This window comes from Xyrauchen texanus, chromosome 14 (assembly GCF_025860055.1).
Source record: "Xyrauchen texanus isolate HMW12.3.18 chromosome 14, RBS_HiC_50CHRs, whole genome shotgun sequence".
NCBI classification, from domain to species: Eukaryota; Metazoa; Chordata; class Actinopteri; order Cypriniformes; family Catostomidae; genus Xyrauchen; species Xyrauchen texanus.
This window is the reverse complement of record NC_068289.1, coordinates 27,517,213-27,539,883: the sequence shown is the minus strand read 5'-3', so window position 1 is coordinate 27,539,883 and position 22,671 is coordinate 27,517,213. Positions and strand designations below refer to the sequence as shown.

At 40.5% G+C, this 22,671-nt stretch overlaps 2 protein-coding genes across 3 annotated transcripts in view; both read left to right on the top strand.

Annotated features, from left to right (window-relative positions):
* Positions 1-10,594: 10,594 nt before the first annotated feature.
* LOC127655125 (ankyrin repeat and SOCS box protein 5-like) lies at positions 10,595-19,174 on the top strand. Its single transcript, XM_052142761.1, has 7 exons — positions 10,595-10,691; positions 11,473-11,552; positions 16,057-16,164; positions 16,320-16,470; positions 16,585-16,719; positions 18,733-18,918; positions 19,050-19,174. Exons 1-7 carry the CDS (start codon positions 10,595-10,597, stop codon positions 19,172-19,174), a joined length of 882 nt encoding a protein of 293 aa, XP_051998721.1.
* A 2,305-nt stretch (positions 19,175-21,479) lies between these two features.
* Positions 21,480-22,671, top strand: part of LOC127655117 (synaptotagmin-like protein 5) — a 62,145-nt gene continuing 60,953 nt past the window's right edge. For both annotated transcript variants that reach the window (XM_052142749.1, XM_052142748.1), the window contains exon 1: positions 21,480-21,581. The gene's annotated coding sequence lies outside the window, so the exon portion shown is untranslated. The remainder of the gene's footprint in view (positions 21,582-22,671) is intronic.

Sequence of the window (22,671 nt, the reverse complement as noted above, 5' to 3'; positions counted from 1 at the left end):
CAAACTTATTAACTTACCATTCATCTCGTTAGATCTTCAATGGTGATCTTGTTCATGTAAGATCATCGTTAGATAATTTTTGGCCTCAATGGTTGCACTTTGGAAATTTAAAAGTCATTTGCGATCAGAGTTTGTGCGATTCGTGAACATGTTAAATCTACCAATACCACCTGCGTGGCAAATGGGTGTTATTAGAGCAGACGCAATAACAATGACGGTGATTCTTGAAATATGCTATTCATGCCATATTCTTTATGTTGGCTACACTTCAAAAACACTTAGAACAGTTCAGCCAAATTATTTTATTGCTATTTTGTACAAATCAAATTCACATTGGCTGTGACGTAGGCAGGCATAGGTTGTGGATCTATGTGCAGCTTTATTAACAAAACAGGGGAAAACTCAGGACAAAAGGGAAAAAAACAAGGAAACCTAGTACAGAGCATAACACATGCAAGAACTAACAAGGAAACAAGGAAACTAAAAGGGCTTATATACAAAAAGGAACAAACAAGGGAATAAGGAACACCTGGGGAAATAATCAGAGAAGGATAACTGATCAGGGGAAAACCAATCATAAAATGAAACTACAAAGGACTACAAAAACCCAACAGGAAACAGGAACTAAACTAAACTTCAAAATAACAGCACAAAAACAAAAGACAACAGAGAACATGACAGAGTCCCCGCTTTAAGGAGCGGATTCCAGATGCTCCAAAAAGTAAAAACAAAACAAGAAAACAAAAAACAAATTGTCCATGGGGGCCAACAGGCAGACCAAGGAGGCACAGGGGGCAAACAGGCAGTCTAGGGGGGAACAAAGCGCAGGCATGAGGTCCAAGGGGGCACAGAGGGCAGGCAAGAAGTCCAAGGGGGCACAGAGGGCAGGCAGGAGGTCCGGGGGGGGGGGGGCACAATGGGCAGGCAGGAAGTCCTGGGGGGCACACAGGGCAGGCAGGAAGTCCTGGGGGGCACACAGGGCAGGCAGGAAGTCCTGGGGGGCACAAAGGGCAAGGACAGGTTCAGGTGGTCTGAGAGCTGGCCACAGGACAAGGGTAGGTTCAGGAGGCCTGGGAGCTGGCCATAGGGCAGGGACCGGTTCAGGAGGCCTGGGAGCTGGCCACAGGGTAGGGACCGGTTCAGGAGGCCTGGGAGCTGGCCACAGGGCAAGGACAGGTTCAGGTGGCCTAGGAGGAGGCCACAGGTCGGGAACAGGGTCAGGAGGCCTGGGAGGAGGCCACAGGACAGGGGCCGGGTCAGGAGGCCTGGGAGGAGGCCACAGGACAGGGACCTGGTCAGGAGGCCTGGGAGGAGGCCACAGGACGGGAACAGGGTCAGGAGGCCTGGGAGGAGGCCACAAGACAGGGACTAGGTCAGGGGGCCTGGGAGGAGGCCACAGGACTGGGGCCAGGTCAGGAGGCCTGGGAGGAGGCCACAGGATGGGAACAGGGTCAGGAGGCCTGGGAGGAGGCCACAAGACAGGGACTAGGTCAGGGGGCCTGGGAGGAGGCCACAGGACAGGGGCCGGGTCAGGAGGCCTGGGAGGAGGCCACAGGTCAGGGACTGGGTCAGGAGGCCTGGGAGGAGGCCACAGGTCAGGGACCGGGTCAGGGGGCCTGGGAGGAGGCCACAGGACGGGAACAGGGTCAGGAGGCCTGGGAGGAGGCCACAAGACAGTGACTGGGTCAGGGGGCCTGGGAGGAGGCCACAGGACGGGAACAGGGTCAGGAGGCCTGGGAGGAGGCCACAAGACAGTGACTGGGTCAGGGGGCCTGGGAGGAGGACACAGGACGGGGACTGGGTCAGGGGGCCTGGGAGGCGGAACCATGGAAGGCCCTGGAGGCGGAGCCATGGGGGGCTCGGGAGGCGGAGCCGAGGGAGGTTCGGGAGGCGGAGCCGAGGGAGGTTCGGGAGGCGGAGCCGAGGGACGTGGCGCCGTGGGAGGCTCAGGAGGTGGAGCTGAGGGAGGCTCAGGAGGCTCAGCTTAGGGAGGCTCAGGAGGCAGAGCTGTGGGAGGCTCAGGAGGCAGAGCCGTGGGAGGCTCAGGAGGCAGAGCTGAGGGAGGTGGCGCCATAGGATGCTTGAGAGGTGGAGCCGTGGGAGGCTCAGGAGGCAGATCTGAGGGAGGCTCAGGAGGCTCAGGAGGCAGAGCTGAGGGAGGTGGCGCCATAGGAGGCTCTAGAGGCAGTGACCTGGAAGGCTCTGGAGGCAGAGCTGAGGGAGGTGGAGCCAAGGGAGGTGGCGCCATAGGAGGCTCTAGAGGTGGAGCCATAGGAGGTGGAGCCGTGGAAGGCTCAGGAATTGAAGCCCTGGAAGGCTCGAGAGGTGGAGCCCTGGAGGGCGGAGCCCTGGGAGGCTCGAGAGGCGGAGCCCTGGAATGCTTGAGAGGAGGAGCCCTGGAAGACTCGAGAGACTTGAGAGGCAGAGCCCTGGGAGGCTCGAGAGGCGGAGCCCTGGGAGGCTCGAGAGGAGGAGCCCTGGAAGACTCGAGAGACTTGAGAGGCAGAGCCCTGGAAGGCTCGGGAGGAGGGGCCCTGGGAGGCTCGAGAGACTTGAGAGGCGGAGCCCTGGGAGGCTCGGGAGGCGGAGCCCTGGAAGGCTCGGGAGGCGGAGCCCTGGAAGGCTCGCGAGACTTGGGAGGCGGAGCCCTGGAAGGCTCGGGAGGAGAAGCCCTGGAAGACTCGAGAGACTTGGGAGGCAGAGCCCTGGAATGCTCGGGAGGAGGAGCCCTGGAAGACTCGAGAGACTTGAGAGGCGGAGCCCTGGGAGGCTCGAGAGGCGGAGCCCTGGGAGACTCGAGAGGCGGAGCCCTGGATAACTGATCAATGCTTCGATATACAACATTTAGATTCTTCTTTTAATTATACAGCTAAAATACAATGGAAAACAAAATTAAATAAACTTTTTCAAATCAGAACTTTCCACTTTCTACAACAATCTGTCATGCCACAATTGCCACTGTCATTTGTGGCAATGCAGTTCTCTAAGTGAACATTAAATAATCTGTAACTGTTGTAGTAACCAGGCAAGCGAAGGGTGCAGAAGCATGTGGATGAAGTGGGATATTCCGCTCAAACTACCTCTACTTTCATGTTAGCCATGGGTATCTCCCATCCAACCCAAAACTTAACAAGCTGTTTCAGCTGCTCTTGGGAAACTCAAAATAAAATGAACCAAAAGCACAAGACAAGGATTCTCAAAGGATTGAAACCTGAGATTACTGAGTCTCCAACCCTAAATGTTACAGTAAACAGAAACAATATATTTTTAGGACAAGAAATTTATGTCAATTCATTACATCCTCTGCTCAAGTGCTCAGCATGGCAGAGAGTCGGATCTTATAATTATTATCTTATTTCTCCATGCATTGTATACAAACTGGCAACGCACCGTCTCAAAAAGTGGCAATAAGCCACTGCCACTAAGAAATAGCTTTCAAAGTTTATTCAAAATTTAAATACAGTGACATTTTTTAATGAACCATGATAATAATGGTGCCTTTGCAAAAAAAATTAAAACCAAAAATGCAAACCACTAGATGGACATTACAAAGTGGAAAGAATATCGATATGCAATTTACCTGTTCTCATAAACTGACGCAAGTACCCCATATTTCTGCATTTGGAGTCAATTGAGTACCCACTGTCATCATCATCCTCCAACCCTCCTTCATCAGGCCATTTGACGTGATCTAGAATAACCTAAGTAATAAAACAAGATGATCACTAAAACTATACATATTATATCACCACTTGTAGGTTTCATTCTTTTGTGGCTTAGTGTATGCATCCATCATATTTGCATTTCTGACTGCTGCAAGAATTTTTTTTTCTTTGATACTAAGATACATACCAAAGTTTCAATTTGTTAGATGGCACTTTTAGATAAGAAAATTGGATACCTCAGCACTGCATTCAGCCATTGACTGACTTGGAAAAACTGATGCCTCTGTGTCAGGTCGAGATTCCAAAAGTTACAAAATCAATTTTTCCTTCAATCCCTGCTTCAATCCCTGCTTTCCTTCATCCCTTTCCTTCAATCTGTGCTTGAACTGGCGTGAGTTTCGTCCAAGCACCTCAAAATATCAGAAGGATAAAACAGTCTTTTTCCTGCCAAGACAATGTTTTTTGTTCTGTTCATTTTGAGAGAAGTCAGGGTTACAGTTAATCAGATTTATTTAGAAATTGGAAGTTTGTACATTTTGTGACACAGCATGTTTATAAATAACACAGTTCAACTATATAGACACATGATGTATCTCTGAGGCCTAAACCACATAATTTATAATGTTGAGTGTCTATAAGTGTCACGAACCCCGCTCCCTCGCTCCGCCCCCTTGAGCTCATGCGCTCTTTTTCCTCCCTCGGGCTTCCACGCCCATTTTGCTCGTTCGAGCTTGCACGCTCGTTTTTGCTCCTACGAGCTCACATGCTCGTAGACTATCTCCCCCCCCGGGCACACATGCATTCCGCGAGCGTACTCGCTCACTTCCCGCTCTCATCCAGAACATTATGACCACCTGCACTCGTCCCAATCACCACGTCATTGTTTACACCTGCACTCGCGTCATCTGCACTCCTGTTCATTGTTTACACCTGCACTCGTCACTATATATTCCACACGCATTCGTTTCTCCAGTGTTGGTTATTGTATTTAGTTTCCCGTGTCCTTGCCCCCCGCTAGTCTCGCCTAGTTCTGATACTCCTCTTGTTTACCCCTTAGCTTGCCAGCTCCCCTTGTTCCCCTGTCATTGATCCCGCTAGTCCCGTCTTGTTCTACGCCATAGTTGTTAACTGTTTTCCCGGCTTCGACCTCCCGCTCTCGTTGACCACTCTCTCCCGGATTTGCCCCTTCCTTCCTCTTGATTCCCCGGCTCCGACATCACGCTCCCCTTTGACGCCTCTTCACTGGATTTGCCCCTGTTTGTACTTTTGCCTGCACTGCTATTAAATAAAAGCAGTTTCCTCCGACATTGTGACTGTCTCATCTTGTGTGTGTGTGTTCGGGTGACAATAAGATTAAAGATTAATCTTGATCTCATAGGTATCCAGGAATTGAGCGAAACTAAGTAAATTAAGGGTGCTGGAAGCACCTGTTTCCAAGTGATTTATTCTCTGTTGCAGGTCAGCAAACGTGATTTAGTGGGACACCGCAGGACACATGGAAGTGAGATTAATTACTATTCATAGACACATCGAACCTTGAGGCAGATGGGCTGCAACAGCAGAAGTCCATGTCAGGCACTTTATTAGGACCACAGTGTTCCAAATAAAGTGCTCAGTGAGTGTATATAACAATAATAAACAGTTTCGTACATGTTTCTTTGATAGTAAAGTTATAATAGAGAGATGTTTACACGCTAAATAGGTACATAATAAATAACTTGAGATGTGTATATATTAATTGGGAAATATCTTGCAATTGTCCACTCTTTTTAAACACTATCTACTTAAAAGGGCAATGGAAAGTAACAACTGCATTTCTGCAACTGGGGTGAATGAAATGAAAAAATAGAGGCATACACACTTAGGGAAACTGCAAACTGAAACTGAAATTGCAGCAATGTTATAAGTCATGATGTCATGAATATTAGTAAACATGTTACTGTAATGTCATCAGTAAACATAGCCTACGAAACACATCGCAACTGGTAAACACAATATCCCCCAGTAATGTTTGATTCATTAAGCATGACAACAAATATAAGCTTCAACAGTCCTACTAGACAACATATCCAAGCATTATAGCAAATAAACGGCTTCACAAACAGTTAACAATTAAACGTCCAGCGAGACACTGATGCCCTGCCCCTGCTATCCTGAACTTCAGTTGACTGAACCACCCAAGCTTTCCTAGCTTGATCTTACACACATGATGAAAACCCGTAAGGATGAAATCAAATCAAATCACTTTGTCACACTACCATGTAAACAAGTGCAACAGTAGGTTGAAGTCTTGTGTGCAGTTCTGAGCAACATAGCAGTCATGACAGTGACGAGACATATACCAATTACAATAAACAACATATTTACAAAACACAATTTACATATCAAATGTACACATACTTACACAACACAATAATAATATACAATGTACAGTAAACAATACACACAATATAGAATACACATACAAGTGTATATACATACAAGAGTATATAAAAATATATATACAGTAGTTATATTGTGGAGAATATATTTGACAGTCCAGTGTGAGATATAAGAATAATAAAGTGCAGTGCTGATTATTGATTGTGAGAGATCAAGTGTTCAAAAGTCTGATTGCTTGGGGGAAGAAACTGTCATGTAATCGGTTCATGCGGGTCCTGATGCTGCGATACCGCCTGCCTGATGGTAGCAGTGAGAGCAGCTCATGGCTCGGGTGGCTGGAGTCTCTGATGATCCTCTTAATTTTTCACACACCGCCTGGTATATATGTCCTGGAGGGAGGGAAGCTCACCTCCGATGATGTGTCTGCTCTCTACAGTGCTGGTGTAGAACCGTATGAGGATGTGGTGGTTCATTCCATGAATGAGGTAAACCTGCGATTTTGTATCAAATCCGGCACAATAGCTCAAAATAAAAATCAAGGTCAGCATAAGACATGGTCAGTGGTTTGAACATGCCTTTTTATGTACTCATTCAATAATTGATTTTTGTTCATTGTAACCAAATAAATCTTTCGTAGTGCAGCTTTAATGTAGTAAAGGTTTGTAAAGATTTGAAACAGAAGCACCATCATTAGGATTTGCCAAGCTGCTCTTGAGGGTGAACTTGGTCACAAACTACAAACTTGCATTCAGGTATGGCTACATTCTGGTATTTAAAACCCACTTTTCTCAATCTAATCATTCCCAAAAGGATACATTTCCATCCTACATGTCCCATCCTACATTTTGTTCTCATTGAATATACAATTTCACTCAGAAATATGTCATATTATGAAAGAAAAATACAGTAAGTTGCAAATGCTACTTCATGTTGACTTAACTTGTGCAGCATGACACTGTGTGGCATACAGCACATGACAGTATACACAGTATAATTTATATACACTCACCTAAAGGATTATTAGGAACACCTGTTCAATTTCTCATTAATGCAATTATCTAATCAACCAATCACATGGCAGTTGCTTCAATGCATTTAGGGGTGTGGTCCTGGTCAAGACAATCTCCTGAACTCCAAACTGAATGTCAGAATGGGAAAGAAAGGTGATTTAAGCAATTTTGAGCGTGGCATGGTTGTTGGTGCCAGACGGGCCGGTCTGAGTATTTCACAGTCTGCTCAGTTACTGGGATTTTCATGCACAACCATTTCTAGGGTTTACAAAGAATGGTGTGAAAAGGAAAAACATCCAGTATGCGGCAGTCCTGTGGGCGAAAATGCCTTGTTGATGCTAGAGGTCAGAGGAGAATGGGCCGACTGATTCAAGCTGATAGAAGAGCAACTTTGCCTGAAATAACCACTCGTTACAACCGAGGTATGCAGCAAAGCATTTGTGAAGCTACAACACGCACAACCTTGAGGCGGATGGGCTACAACAGCAGAAGACCCCACCGGGTACCACTCATCTCCACTACAATTAGGAAAAAGAGGCTACAATTTGCAAGAGCTCACCAAAATTGGACAGTTGAAGACTGGAAAAACGTTGCCTGGTCTGATGAGTCTCGATTTCTGTTGAGACATTCAGATGGTAGAGTCAGAATTTGGCGTAAACAGAATGAGAACATGGATTCATCATGCCTTGTTACCACTGTGCAGGCTGGTGGTGGTGGTGTAATGGTGTGGGGAATGTTTTCTTGGCACACTTTAGGCCCCTTAGTGCCAATTGGGCATCGTTTAAATGCCATGGCCTACCTGAGCATTGTTTCTGACCATGTCCATCCCTTCATGGCAACCATGTACCCATCCTCTGATGGCTACTTCCAGCAGGATAATGCACCATGTCACAAAGCTCGATTCATTTCAAATTGGTTTCTTGAACATGACAATGAGTTCACTGTACTAAAATGGCCCCCACAGTTACCAGATCTCAACCCAATAGAGCATCTTTGGGATGTGGTGGAACGGGAGCTTCGTGCCCTGGATGTGCATCCCACAAATCTCCATCAACTGCAAGATGCTATCCTATCAATATGGGCCAACATTTCTAAAGAATGCTTTCAGCACCTTGTTGAATCAATGCCACGTAGAATTAAGGCAGTTCTGAAGGCGAAAGGGGGTCAAACACAGTATTTGTATGGTGTTCCTAATAATCCTTTAGGTGAGTGTAGATACATATGAGTTGTAGACAGTTTCAATTCCATCAATTTAATTTTTCTTGTTTTAAAGGTTGAACTATGTAGGATGTTTTTAATATGATAATAACATTTACTAATAGACTTAAGTTCTAAATGGTAACCTTTGCTTTGTGTATGTGTAGGTGGTAAGCACTCGAGTTGGAGGTATACCTGAGGTCCTGCCTGATGAGTTGGTGACTCTGTGTGAACCAACATTTCCTCCATTATGTGACGGCTTAGAAACTGTAATTAATAGAATACATACAGGAAATGTGGTGTCTCCTGCTACCATCCGCCACAAGGTCCAAACCCTGTGCACCTGGAAAAACATTGCTGAATGCACAGAAATGGTGAGTTTAGTATTATGCTTGAATGAAAATATTATTTCTTGGAGTAATTTTATTATCAAAGTAAATACTTGCTTAGTAATTTAACCATCTTCGTGTAATTTTGCCACTCTTTCTTTAGGTGTATAACCAGGTGTGCAAGGAGCCAGTTTTGCCGCTTTCTGTATGATTGGGCTCTCATTGTACAGACTGGGCTCTCATTGTGGTGCAGTGGCAGGCTCCATTTTCTCCTTTTTTGCTGTAATAGACTTCCTCTTCCTGCTTCTCCTGCAGTGGCTCCACCCAGATCACCTGATTGATGTGGCCATAGATGCATCTGGCCCCAACAGCCGATTGGACCAGAGTGCTAGTAAGAAGAAAAGTAAAACACCAAACCCAGCTTTGACCTCTGTGTCCTGACCCATTCTCTGACATGACCTTAAATAAGGCTCATGATTAACTATATTTATGGAGGAACAGATGTAAGCAAAGGAACTCCAAAACAAGCACTGACTATACCTGTTTACATTTTTGTACAAATCAAGGACCTCAGGTGTACAGAAAGCTTTTAATACACTTTTTTTAATCTTCACCCACTCCAGCTTCTGCTTTTGCAGATGCACTCTTCAAATAACCATTTTCACAGATTTCACTGAATTATAAAATTTAAATAACAGACTTCCTTTCATATATCACTCCTAAATGCAAATATCTTTTACACCACAGCATATGTTTTATTTCAATATATGTTTTACCCTCTTTCTACATTTAACTGACGCATACAGGCAGAATGTTTAATGCCAAACACTCAACTAATTAGCTCTAAAGTAGAGCTGTTTTTTTACTCCAGATGATTTGCACTCCTTCATGTCACACTTTTCATACCTGCTTTATACTGACCTTCTCTGTGCATATTCTAAACATGATCATAATCCATAAGCTTTCATACTTCCTGTTTAGTAGTCTTTCTGTTTTTTTTTTTTTTTTTTTTTTTTAACAAAATCTGCAATAAATGTAATCTTTGAACTTTAAAAAAAAAAATTTGATATCAAAGTAAGCCAAAAAAAAAATGAAAATTTGTATAGAAAATATTAAGAGTAGAATTTAAAAGTTTATTCTAATGAAAAGACAGTATATGAAGTCAATGAATAGGTCAGAATTTGCTTGCAATAGACAACTGTTCTTGACTATAATGAGGCATGTTAATATAAGGTAAAGTAGCTGTTTTTGTTTGAGATATCCATCAGGGTCTTTCTGCTCAAGTCTTATGCTAACACCCAAATGGCAGATTATTCACACCCTCATTCATTCAAGTCTACAACTATGAGCTGTTTACGCATACTTATCAGCCTTTCTGACTGCTTTCACACACAAACATATTCAACAGCCTGTCAACCCAGCTAGAATTGTCCCTTTTCTGCATAACACTGGATGCAAATCATGTATCACCAATTAGATTTGCAGTTACATTGACTCTTGTTAATGGTTAATTGTTTTTTGTATGTGTTTTTCTTTTGTATTTTTTTTTTTTAGTTTTAGTTTTTTCACATACTGTATATATGAGCAAATATCTATTTTTTCAGCTGTAAAACAAATGTTTGTGAAATATTTGTGTTCAAGAGAGGGAATGCTTTGTATTTGCACTGACTTCTTTGGGCATTTTATTTATGTAACAAAAGTTTCATTCATTTCATTTATTGCCTAAATAGTTCAATTGCATAGCAAATCTTGCTAAATGTAGATGTTTTATCCTCTGTGGCCCTTTACTCACTTTGAGGAGACCATTGTTTGTGTGGGGTCACTCACCTCTGGGAGTTTGGTTAGTTGGGGGTGTATTCACATATCACTGATAACTGTGGGAGGTGCATTCGTGCCCAAGGGGGTACTTGTATCTCTGAAGGCCATATAAACTCCGCTGAAGAGATCCACTGTGTAACACTATCTCGTATTCCACGAGGTCTCTTGAGGTTTCTTATTGTGAAGTTTAAGTATGGCTGTGGTTCATGCTGAGGTGAGCATCTGGAGTAAGCTATGGGATAACAGGTTTAACATGTATGGAGGAAAAGTGTGTAACACACTTATGGCAGGTGAGTTTTTCTTTACCTCTGCTGCTCCCTTTGTTCTTGAATCTTTTCAGTAGTCAATCATACAACAGACCACAAGGACCTTCAGTGTATTTTTTATTTATCTGTTTTATGTTTTATTGCTCTACCTAAAACACTGATTAGTTGTCTGCATGTGATATTACACCATTGTATCATAAACACCATATTACATGATAATAACATACAACAACAAGCCAGCAGCATTGAGTTTTATACACTCAAAAATATTTTAGCCTATTTTTAAGATTTCCGCATTATAATTTCATAACAAAACCCCATCAAATTGAATTGTGCATTTTTTAACTAAATAAATATTACAATATTTATAGTTTTTAAATGATATTTCTTTAATGACCACTCAATTTAATCTGATGGAATTTTATGAGATGTGTAAATCTTTCAAATAAATAGTTTTTAGTATACAATTGTATGCTTTGGAAACAGAAAAAGGCCAGGCTATTTTTGAATTATTAATTTTAAAGAGCTAGTGCTAACTTTATTAAAAAATAATGGACTGTAGGTTGGCATGTCTGTGTCTTATCATAAGTGTGTGTGGGTTTGAAGAGCATTGCTTTGTTATAGATGTAGCTATTTGACCTCCCTTTGTCCTTAAATGTAATAATAATTCATATTTAATTTTAAGAATGCAAAACGTTTTCTTTTATGGGTAGGATTTTGGTTATAATTAGCTTTGTATAGAAATGTATTGGGCCTAGTATGTGCTCATTTAAATAGCTAAGTAAACATCTTTCCGTTTTATCAGGCTCCTGGGATGACAGAACACCTCTACATGATGCTGCACTGCAAGGAAGATTGCTGCCACTGAAAAGACTCCTTTCACAGGTATTGATGAAAGAATAAGCATTAAAGGTTATTGCTCCAGGTTCCATACAAATTTAGATGAATCAACACCATTTGTGGCATAATGTTGAGTTCCACAAAATAAAAAATAAAAAGCTAAATTCACGATTACAGTAAGGCATGTGGGGCTAGTCCATAAAAACTAAAATGCACAGTGCTTTAAAAGTATAGCCACAAGAATATTTACATAATTATAGCATCTACATATCATGTACACATTGGTTTGCAACAGGTAAAGGATGGGCAATGAGGAGTTGGGAACCGGCAGAACAGTCAACGTAAACTTTAATGACAGAAATAAACTTAAAACAACACGCACACATACAAACACGTGTGTCCTCATGGCCCGGCCCCACCATCCTCCTCCTCGTCACATGGTTATATCATGGGTTTACTGACGTTACAGCATTTATCTGGTTTACCGCCATAACATTGTCATGTTAACAAAGTAAATAATGAATATAACTTTACACAGATAAGGTTATTAAGCAATTTTATAAAAAATCACATTAACAAATATAGTGCTTACGTCTCGTGGCTATACATTTGATACAGTGTGCATTTTAAAGTTTATGAACTGGCCCTATTCACGTTCACTGGAAGTATCTTACTTTATCTGCAATTTTTGCTTTTAATAAATAAACTATTCAAAATTACAATTTTTCTTGGAATCAATAGTATCTTGATCAGTTAGTGCTGGTCAAGATACTATAATAGTATCTTGATCAGTTAGTTACATGTAATCTGGATAACATAATCAGATTAGAAAAATCAAGTACTTGTAATTAGATTAAATTACATAAAAAATACTCAATCAGATTACAGTTTCTGATTAAATGATTACATGTTAATCATTGTGACAGCTTTTGAGAATTTTGTTGTTGTTGTTGTTGATTCACAAATATAACTTTGATTTGTTGCAACACATGGATGTCATTTGTAATGCCAAAATTGCTGGAGTAAGGACATTTTAAGTGCCTTTTTTATTTCACTCAAAAACAAACAAATAGCAAGGAAATCACACATATAAAAAATCATATCAGTTCTCATATTTTGGTCCACTAAGTAAGTATTCTTTAATGAATTTAAGCAACATTATATCAAAATAATACAAGTATATCCCACTCAATTGCATGTTACATCAAACAAACAAGAATTCGGTCAAAAGGAATCCAAAAGCAATCAGATTAGATGACTTTAAAATATAATCCAAGAAATATCATTACTGACTACAATTTTAGTAATGTAATATGTTATCATTACCAGATTAGAATTGCTGTCAACAGATATTACTTTGAAACCAAAATATTCCTTCAAGTTCTGGTTTATTTGAGGTGCTTTATCTGCTTTCACAAACATTGTCGTATAACACTACACAGAATGGATAGCTACAAAGTTAACATTTAACAATTAACCAGTAAGACCACACGACCTGCACCATTACACATTTATTACTTGTATGTACAATTAACATAACAATTTATGACTGTTACTGTATTGTATTAGATAACTAATTATATGAATTTATGGATATTACAGTTTTTCTCAGTCGCTTTGGTGCATTTCTCACATCACTATTTACATTTGCACAACAGTTAATGCAGTTCTCAAAACAATTAGTTCAAACTGCAAAACCTAGTTGATAACCTGCAAAAGCGTGTCACTTTCTCAAAATGGATAGCTCATTCCTCAAAAGCAAGTATTCATGTCAATGAAAGTGTCCGTGTCGTCAAGATGAAAAGTCCTGACACCATTGTTTATGAACAAGATAGTCAAATGGCTTTGTCATGTTTTCATTATGACAGTTTACTCTGTAAATGTTTTCCAATGCAAAAAAGTCAGATCTTGGTGACACTACCTGAAAATGCTCAAGACAGCACTATATACTATTTGCACAGCCATTTGAAAAATACAGTAAAGTTACACATTACTGTATTTAGTGAGATACCTGAGTACAAGACACTGAATATGTATGTTTCACATTGTTACTTCTTTGCAATTCTAATTTGTTCACAGCATTGTGCCAAAGAAAAAATACACCCTTATTTACAACAAACATAAACTCCCTTTGGGTAGAGCTGTGCACAACTGTAAACAATATTGCAGTACATATTGGAACTGAACATACATAGTACTGTAATCATTCATGCACATCCAGACGTTCCTCTCTGTCTGGCCACATAATTTCATCTACATCACAGCGAATATCATCTCTTGCAATGCAGCGAAGAAAGTATCTTCTCGAGTGGCGAATCCACCCTCTGCAGGACTCTGCTGTGATGTCATCACACGCTGCATCCATGGCCACTAGCAGGGCCATTTGGGTATGTGGATGACGGTCATATACCTTCCACCTCCAGGAAGAGAAAAACTCCTCTATTGGATTTAGGAATGGTGAGTAGGGAGGGAGATATTCCACCAGCATCCTATCATGTGCTGCAAACCACTGTCTGACGAGATCTGAGTGGTGAAAACGCACATTATCCCAAACAACAACATGCTTGCTCAGATGGTCTCCAGTTAGACCCCTCTCATTCTCAGGGATTATGTCCCTGTAAAGAGTGTCTAAAAAAGTCAGCAGATGTTGTGTGTTGTATGGACCAAGACGGGGGATATGGGTGAGGACGCCGTTTTCTGAGATGGCTGCACACATAGTAATATTCCCTCCTCGTTGGCCTGGGACATCAATGGTTGCTCTCTGTCCAATGCGATTCCTTCCACGTCTTCTACCTTTTGCCAGATTGAAACCTGCCTCATCAAGGTATATGAATGTGTGCAGCGGTTCCCTGGCCTCCAGCTCCAGTACATTCTTTATTACAGAAGAGGGAGTGAGAAAAACTATAACAACTTTTCCTGTGTAACATAATGCATTTTGGACAACATATTGTACAGTATGCACTGTGAATACACATACACAGAACTGTCATGTAAGTGTAGTGCATGACACTACACAAAGTAAACAGTTTACGGCACTGAACATTACAGTATATGCATAGAACACATACATGTTTTACCTGTACATACTGGTGATGGATCTCCTTCACTCTGTCGCTGTTCCGTTCAAATGGCACATTGTACAATTGTTTCATGTGCATTTCATTCCTCCTAAGCACTCTGTCAATTGTAGCGACTGAAACAGATTCAATATTCCCAAAGACGTTGTCATCCTCTATAACAGCACTTTGTATCTCTCTCAACCTTATGGCATTGTTTGCAATCACCATTGCACAAATGGCTTCCTCTTGTTGCGGAGTAAAAAGGGGCCCTCTTCCACCTCTGCGAGGTTGTCTTGCAATCCTGTGTGGTGCAGAGTAAAATTACAGTAAATATGGCAAATCTTTACTGTAACACTACAATACACTAAATGTGTGATACAGTAAAGCTGTACGTCTAAATGTAAAATGTACAGTGACAAGTTATTGTCCCACTGCAAGCTTCATGTATGACACAATGACAGTAGTGCAGTGCAGATTGTTTAGTGCTGAATTACTGTCCATTTATACACACCTGTTCTCCCGACGAAATGTTTGAATAATTGAATTTACAGTGGTTCTCCCAACATTTGGCTGCACCCTTCGACCAGCCTCAGCCACTGTTAGGTCGTGATTGACAACATGATCCACAATTGTAGCCCTGATTTCATCAGGGATCCGCCTATGTACTTGGCCTCTTCTTCCTCTTCCCCTGTTTTGTCTCCTTCCTCTTCCTCCCCGCACCCTCACCCCTCTTCCACGAGGCTGACCTTCCATTTATGTGTCACAGTATTGTAGAAATGGTACACACTATGTCCTGCTTGGTTCATATATGCTTGTAAAGTGGGGGTTTATGGGATTCAGCTCTGACAGTGATTGTAGAGAAGTGGCTTATCATTGGTTGCAACTAATACTTCACACACCCCTTCTCATCAGTGAAAGATTCACCTGAGAGAAATTGTTCAATTTAGGAGATGTTTCAGAAAAAATTTTAAAATTAAATTTTTTTAATTTTATTTGCTTGACAGATTTTGACAACTAGTTCAACATTTTTGTATGTAATGACTGAAGCAATGAAATGAGGACTATTAGTTTTATATGGAATGACTATTCAGCATTCACAAGTATAGTTCATTTTGACTGACATGACATAAGCAAGTGATAATGTTATAGAACAGCAGAGAGTTGTATGAAAGCAGTTGATGCATGTCCAAAAGCATTCGCAATTTGTTGGAAGGAATGAAAAACTGCTACTATGATGTGCACAAATGACTAAATGTTGTGGAGGTTGAACTAACTGTTGTGCAAATGTAAATAGTGATGTGAGAAATGCACCAAAGCGACTGAGAAAAACTGTAATTTCAAAGATGCAGTTTTGCAGATGCACTTGGTTTGATTTTTAATGCAATGACATGTAGACTTTTTTATGTTTGACTGATGAGTCCACTGAAGCTGTTCCATGTTGAAGTTTGAGGGTATGCATTCATTAATTGTGCATTTTTACATATGAACAGGGGTTTTGTGTGGGCATAGCTACACTGGATGGAATCACTCCACTGCATGAAGCGTGTGTTGGAGGCCATTTTTCTTGTGCAAAAATTCTGCTGGAGCATGGAGCTGATGTATGTACTGTTTATGACCGTCTTTGTGAAAAATTATGTTTTCTCACTGTTTCTGCATATTCATACACTTATGACTACAATATATATATATATATATATATATATATATATATGTGTGTGTGTGTGTGTGTGTGTGTGTGTGTGTGTGTCTTCAGGCAAATGCTGTCACTGTTGATGGAGCTACTCCTCTATTTAGTGCATGTTATAGTGGAAACCCCACCCTCATCAGCCTCATTTTGATGTACAGCTCTGTCCACCATCCAGCTCATCTGCTAAATTCACCTCTTCATGAAGCAGCAAAGAGAGGTATGTGAGTTTGTGTGATTTGCATGTGAATATACAGTACACTGTAAACATAAGAAATATTAAGATCAGTCATTTGGGATTTAAATAAACCGTCTATCTATATGTATGCTTTAGGTCACACAGCATGCGTTGAAATGCTGCTGTCTCATGGTGTGAATGTTGAAATGGAGGTGCCAAGCATAGGAACAGCGCTGTACTGTGCATGTGTAGCCAAGAGCACAGACTGTGTACGGAGCCTGCTTATGTCAGGTCAGAATCACACACTTCACCACAAGACATTCTTATAGATTGAAAACAATTCATTGAATTTATATTCTGCTTAAAGAAAATAAAGTTTATTTTAGGATAATTTAGATTTTTGGGATTTTTACATTATTTTCATTTTAATGAAGCACATACACTCACCTAAAGGATTATTAGGAACACCATACTAATACTGTGTTTGACCCCCTTTCGCCTTCAGAACTGCCTTAATTCTACGTGGCATTGATTCAACAAGGTGCTGAAAGCATTCTTTAGAAATGTTGGCCCATATTGATAGGATAGCATCTTGCAGTTGATGGAGATTTGTGGGATGCACATCCAGGGCACGAAGCTCCCATTCCACCACATCCCAAAGATGCTCTATTGGGTTGAGATCTGGTGACTGTGGGGGCCATTTTAGTACAGTGAACTCATTGTCATGTTCAAGAAACCAATTTGAAATGATTCGAGCTTTGTGACATGGTGCATTATCCTGCTGGAAGTAGCCATCAGAGGATGGGTACATGGTGGCCATAAAGGGATGGACATGGTCAGAAACAATGCTCAGGTAGGCCGTGGCATTTAAACGATGCCCAATTGGCACTAAGGGGCCTAAAGTGTGCCAAGAAAACATCCCCCACACCATTACACCACCACCACCAGCCTGCACAGTGGTAACAAGGCATGATGGATCCATGTTCTCAATCTGTTTACGCCAAATTCCGACTCTACCATCTGAATGTCTCAACAGAAATCGAGACTCATCAGACCAGGCAACATTTTTCCAGTCTTCATCTGTCCAATTTTGGTGAGCTCTTGCAAATTGTAGCCTCTTTTTCCTATTTGTAGTGGAGATGAGTGGTACCCGGTGGGGTCTTCTGCTGTTGTAGCCCATCTGCCTCAAGGTTGTGTGTGTTGTGGCTTCACAAATGCTTTGCTGCATACCTCGGTTGTAACGAGTGATTATTTCAGACAAAGTTGCTCTTCTATCAGCTTGAATCAGTCGGCCCATTCTCCTCTGACCTCTAGCATCAACAAGGCATTTTCGCCCACAGGACTGCCGCATACTGGATGTTTTTCCCTTTTCACACCATTCTTTGTAAACCCTAGAAATGGTTGTGCGTGAAAATCCCAGTAACCGAGCAGATTGTGAAATACTCAGACCGGCCCGTCTGGCACCAACAACCATGCCACGCTCAAAATTGCTTAAATCACCTTTCTTTCCCATTCTGACATTCAGTTTGGAGTTCAGGAGATTGTCTTGACCAGGACCACACCCCTAAATGCATTGAAGCAACTGCCATGTGATTGGTTGATTAGATAATTGCATTAATGAGAAATTGAACAGGTGTTCCTAATAATCCTTTAGGTGAGTGTATGTGCTTTAAGGCGTAGTGACTCGCCTCAATCCAGGTGGCGGAGGATGAATCTCAGTTGCCTCTGAGACCTTTAATCCGTGCACCTTATCACGTGGCTTGTTGAACGCGTTACTGTGGAGACGTACCACGTGTGGAGGCTTCATGTTATTCTCCGCGGCATCCACGAACATCTCCTCACACACCCCACAGAGTGCAAGAATGCAACAAGGGTGAGGTTATCCCATGTGACACTTCCCTCCCTAGCAACCGGGCCAATTTGGTTGCTTAGAAGACCGGGCTGGAGTCACTCAGCACACCCTGGATATAAACCCGTAACTCTAGGGGTGGTAGTCAGCATTAATACTCGCTGAGCTACCTTGCCCCTACAAAAACTTATTTAAATGTGATATATTATTTTATTGCAATACAGTAAAGAGAATTGGTGGAAACATGCTTAAATATCACAATGCAAAAACTCTTTGTAGTCCACAAAAATACATTTTCTCTCTACAAATGATAATTTCTTATTTGATTTTGGGAGAAATATAATACAGACATGTTCTTGGCAGTTTTAGTGAGATTCACATGTATAACCACATTACTTTTAACATAGCTTTGATGAGAGTGATGATCTCTAAATCACTCCTGTTTTTGTCTTTAGGTGCTGATGTGCAGTGTGGGTGGGGTCTTGACACACCTTTACATGCTGCAACCAGAGTTTGCGGGGCAGGGGAGGTGGAGCTACTGTTAGTTTATGGGGCTGATAGGACATCAAGGAACTCTGAGGGAATGAAACCACTGGATTTGACTACAGATCAAAACGTTAAACATCTCCTGCAGACTTTAGGTAAATATGAAAACACAATATATAACTGCACAGTATATATATAGCCCAAAGTATATAAATAAACAGTGTCTTACCATTGAGTATGCCCCTGTGCACTGTGCAACTGATTTGGCTTGTTTTTGGTTCTGCAGACCCATGCTCGTTGTCTCAGATGTGTAGATGGCGTATTCGCCGTTCCCTGGGCCAAAAAAGACTCAGCAAAACCAGGATGCTTTGCTTACCACATACCATACACAATTATCTTCTCTATCATTAAAACAAACACAAACATATACACAACTCTGTCTTGTGTCTTAAAGGGGTAGTTCACCCCAACATTTTAATTCTCTCAAAATATTCTCACCCTCATGCTATCCAAGATGTGTATGGCTTTTCTTTCTTCTGCTGAACCAAAACAAATATTTTTAGAAGAATGTGTATCTGTATGGATTACTATGATGCTGCCTTTATGTACTTTTTGGACCTTCAAAGCTCTGTCCACCATTCACTGGTATGGACAGAGCTGAGATATATTTCTAAAAATCTTTGTGTTCAGCAGAAGAAAGTCAAACACATCTGAGATGGCATGAGTATGAGTAAATCATGAGAGTATAACATTTTTGGGTGAACTATTCCTTTAACATGACTTGCAAAATAATCTTGTGTGCTTTTATCTGTATATAACCTTAGTTAAAGTGTAGCCCAAAGCATTTGTTTTTGTAATAAATATTTGTATACATTCAAAGACTATTATTTCAGTATACATGACAGGAGCATGTCATTAATTCACTTTTTTTCTGAAAACATCATTTAAATCACCACTATAAAGAATAACTCAGTTTCCTAATTTAGAAATTTATTCTAAATCTGTAAATCAGCATTTCCTGTACTGCACAGCAGATGGCAGCTTTCTATCATAATTTAGACAATGGCAACACTGTCACTTATTTTATACAACAAATAAATTGTAGGGTACAACTGGGCTAAAGGCACACTTTAAGGAAAATGTGCTTTTATTTTCTGTGTATCAACATTGTAGAAATACATCTCTTTTTATTGAATACTGATTGAGCAACATAATGTAATGTTTTGATTAAAATCCTTTTTTTTTTTTTTTTTTTTTTAAGGTGAGAGGGAGTCCTTTTACCCCAAGTGTGTGGACCTTGAGGTAAAAGACCCCCAGGGGGGCTTATAGTGATATTGTAGAAATACAGGGACAAATTTTATAGGGCACAATTTGTCAAATTAGGCAAATACTTTTGAGACTGAAAATGCATTCTTTCTTCTTATTTTTTTGAGAAATAAATGAACATTCTGCTTATTCAAAATATTCACTTCAGAAAAGTGTGAACCATTTTATGTTAATTTCAATCACATTTGGTATTTTATATATATATAAAAAATGAATCTCCATTGTAACTGGATTCAGAGTGAGCCCACTTTGAACATTTTTCATAAAAAAGTGTATTTGCCTCATTTAAGTAAAACAATGTGTTTTATGGGAGCCTTTAGCCCCTGCAATAGGAGGGCTTTTTTTTTTTTTTTTTTTTTACCCCAAATACGATTCTTTAACTTATTCTAAAAGTTATTTAAAAACCTTATATTTAATGACCTTGAACAAAACTGAAAATGACAAATAAGTATTTTGACTTGTTCTGTGCTAGCCCATAATGCATACTTTTTAATACTTCACACCACACATATTTTAGCTTCTTCTTTTCATAGGCTGCCTCCAGTCCCTATTCTTTGAACAGTAAGCTCAATCATTATGACTTTTTTAACTGATTCCTTTCCATAACACTACATCCGGACTATGGAGGTTATGGTGACCTCATAATAAATTTCAGCTGCTGGCCACTGTCGACTTCCATTGACCAATCACTTTCAGGGATCAGGAATGATCTGACGTCCCTCTGTGCAGTGCCCTATGCAGCACCTTTTTAAGAAAATCAATGAACTGCCTCTGAGGAGCATGGTTAAAATAAATGCGATAATTTCAAGGATTCACATTAAGCCCATACATTTGCAATATTTAAAAAATTATTAAATATCAGACCAATTTACCTCAAATTAAAACTTTTGACATTGCACGTACAGATTTCATATTAGGAGAGTATTATGGAAAGTACTGTGGTAGTTTAGTGTTTTGGGAGAAACACTTGCTGTCACCATTATTCATTCATTCTTTCTATCTATCTATCTATCTATCTATCTATCTATCTATCTATCTATCTATCTATCTATCTATCTATCTATCTATCTATCTATCTATCTATCTATCTATCTATCTATCTACCTACCTACCTACCTACCTACCTACCTACCTACCTACCTACCTACCTACCTATAGAGGGTTAGATTTATGGTTAAGGAATAGAATCTATATATAGTTCGTTAAGTATAAAAATAATTATGTCTATGGCGAGTCCTAATACGGATAGCCGCACCAACGTGTGTGTGTGTCACGGTCACAGGGAATCCGTGGGAGTGCAAACTCCGCCCACGCCAAGAACATCTCCAGGGGCGAGCGCGGTGGTGGTGGTGGGGGGATGGGGGTTGCCTCGCGCTTGACTAGTGTCAGATCAGAACACAGGCTGCTAGGAGCAAACCGCTATAGAGCTGCCCTTGGTCATGTAACAGCGCACTGCAGTTTACAGGATATCAATGAACGAACGTTGCGGCAGGTAAGCTATCAGTTTTATATCCTGATGTGTTTTTTTTTCCAAATGCTTTGTGTATGCTGTCCCGCATCACGGTTGCTGAAGGCATAAGGTGAGATATGTCATTTGAAGAAGCAGGAACTTCAATGCTCCTTTCCAGTCAGTCTGTACTACATTGGTAACATAATCTTTAAACAGTATAAAACACAAAAAAGGCAGTATTAGAAGATTTATTTTTATAATGAAGCCTGTTATTTCCTACTATTTTGTGGCATTACATGTAATGTCGTCTCACCAGGTGTTTGAATAGGTGCAGTGCAGCAGAGTTTTTTATAATTATTTCCTGAGGTTGCCCTAAGTCGTTTTCATATTTCTATTGGCAATATTTGTTCTAAGTTATACAGCGTCACTCTAATTACTGGTGTGGTTTTTATTGCACACAGATATCACTGTGTCAATATTACAGTGGAGACCAGGGCTAGCTTTCCCACTTTTTGAATATTTCTCTGGATAGGTTTGTTATTGAAAGTAAATTTCTGTATAGACACATACTTTAAAAAAATGTCTGGTTGACAAAAAAGCTGCTGAACATTTCCACCATTATTGCCCAGGAAAAAAAGAGAGTTGGTCATGTTGTCACACTTAATGGGATTAATTGTCTCAACATCATCCTGCTGTTTATTGACACTGAATTGAGAAATCCTTTTTGGAAATATGAAATACTATGTAAAGTAAAACCAAGCCATTGTTTAATGGGTTTTCAGTACAATTTAAAAAGTTTGAAAATTATGCTAGAAAAAAAACTATTCATGAAACAGCGATAATGGAATAAGTAACACGAAAATTTTCAAAATATAAAATCACTGTTTTGGCCATCAAAAATGTAGTTACAACATATATAACACATGAAAAAACTTGAAAACTTGGCCTCAATATTATTGTGACACCCTCCCAATTTGACATTTATGGAAAAATACCCTTGTCTTAATAACATTAATTTCAGTTTTCAGTTCTTCATTTCAATTTGTATTTGTATTTATTTATTTTTTTTCAGTTAAAATGTAGCTTCATTATTTGATCGGCCCTTATTTAATGTGTCTCAGGGTGTTATTGT

Bases quoted from the DNA above. Each gene is read 5' to 3' on its own strand.
- LOC127655125 (XM_052142761.1), top strand. From the start codon at position 10,595: ATGGCTGTGGTTCATGCTGAGGTGAGCATCTGGAGTAAGCTATGGGAT. The intron at 16,471-16,584 runs GTATGTGAGTTT...TGTATGCTTTAG, and splicing joins TCATGAAGCAGCAAAGAGAG to GTCACACAGCATGCGTTGAA. The intron at 16,720-18,732 runs GTCAGAATCACA...TTTTGTCTTTAG, and splicing joins ACGGAGCCTGCTTATGTCAG to GTGCTGATGTGCAGTGTGGG.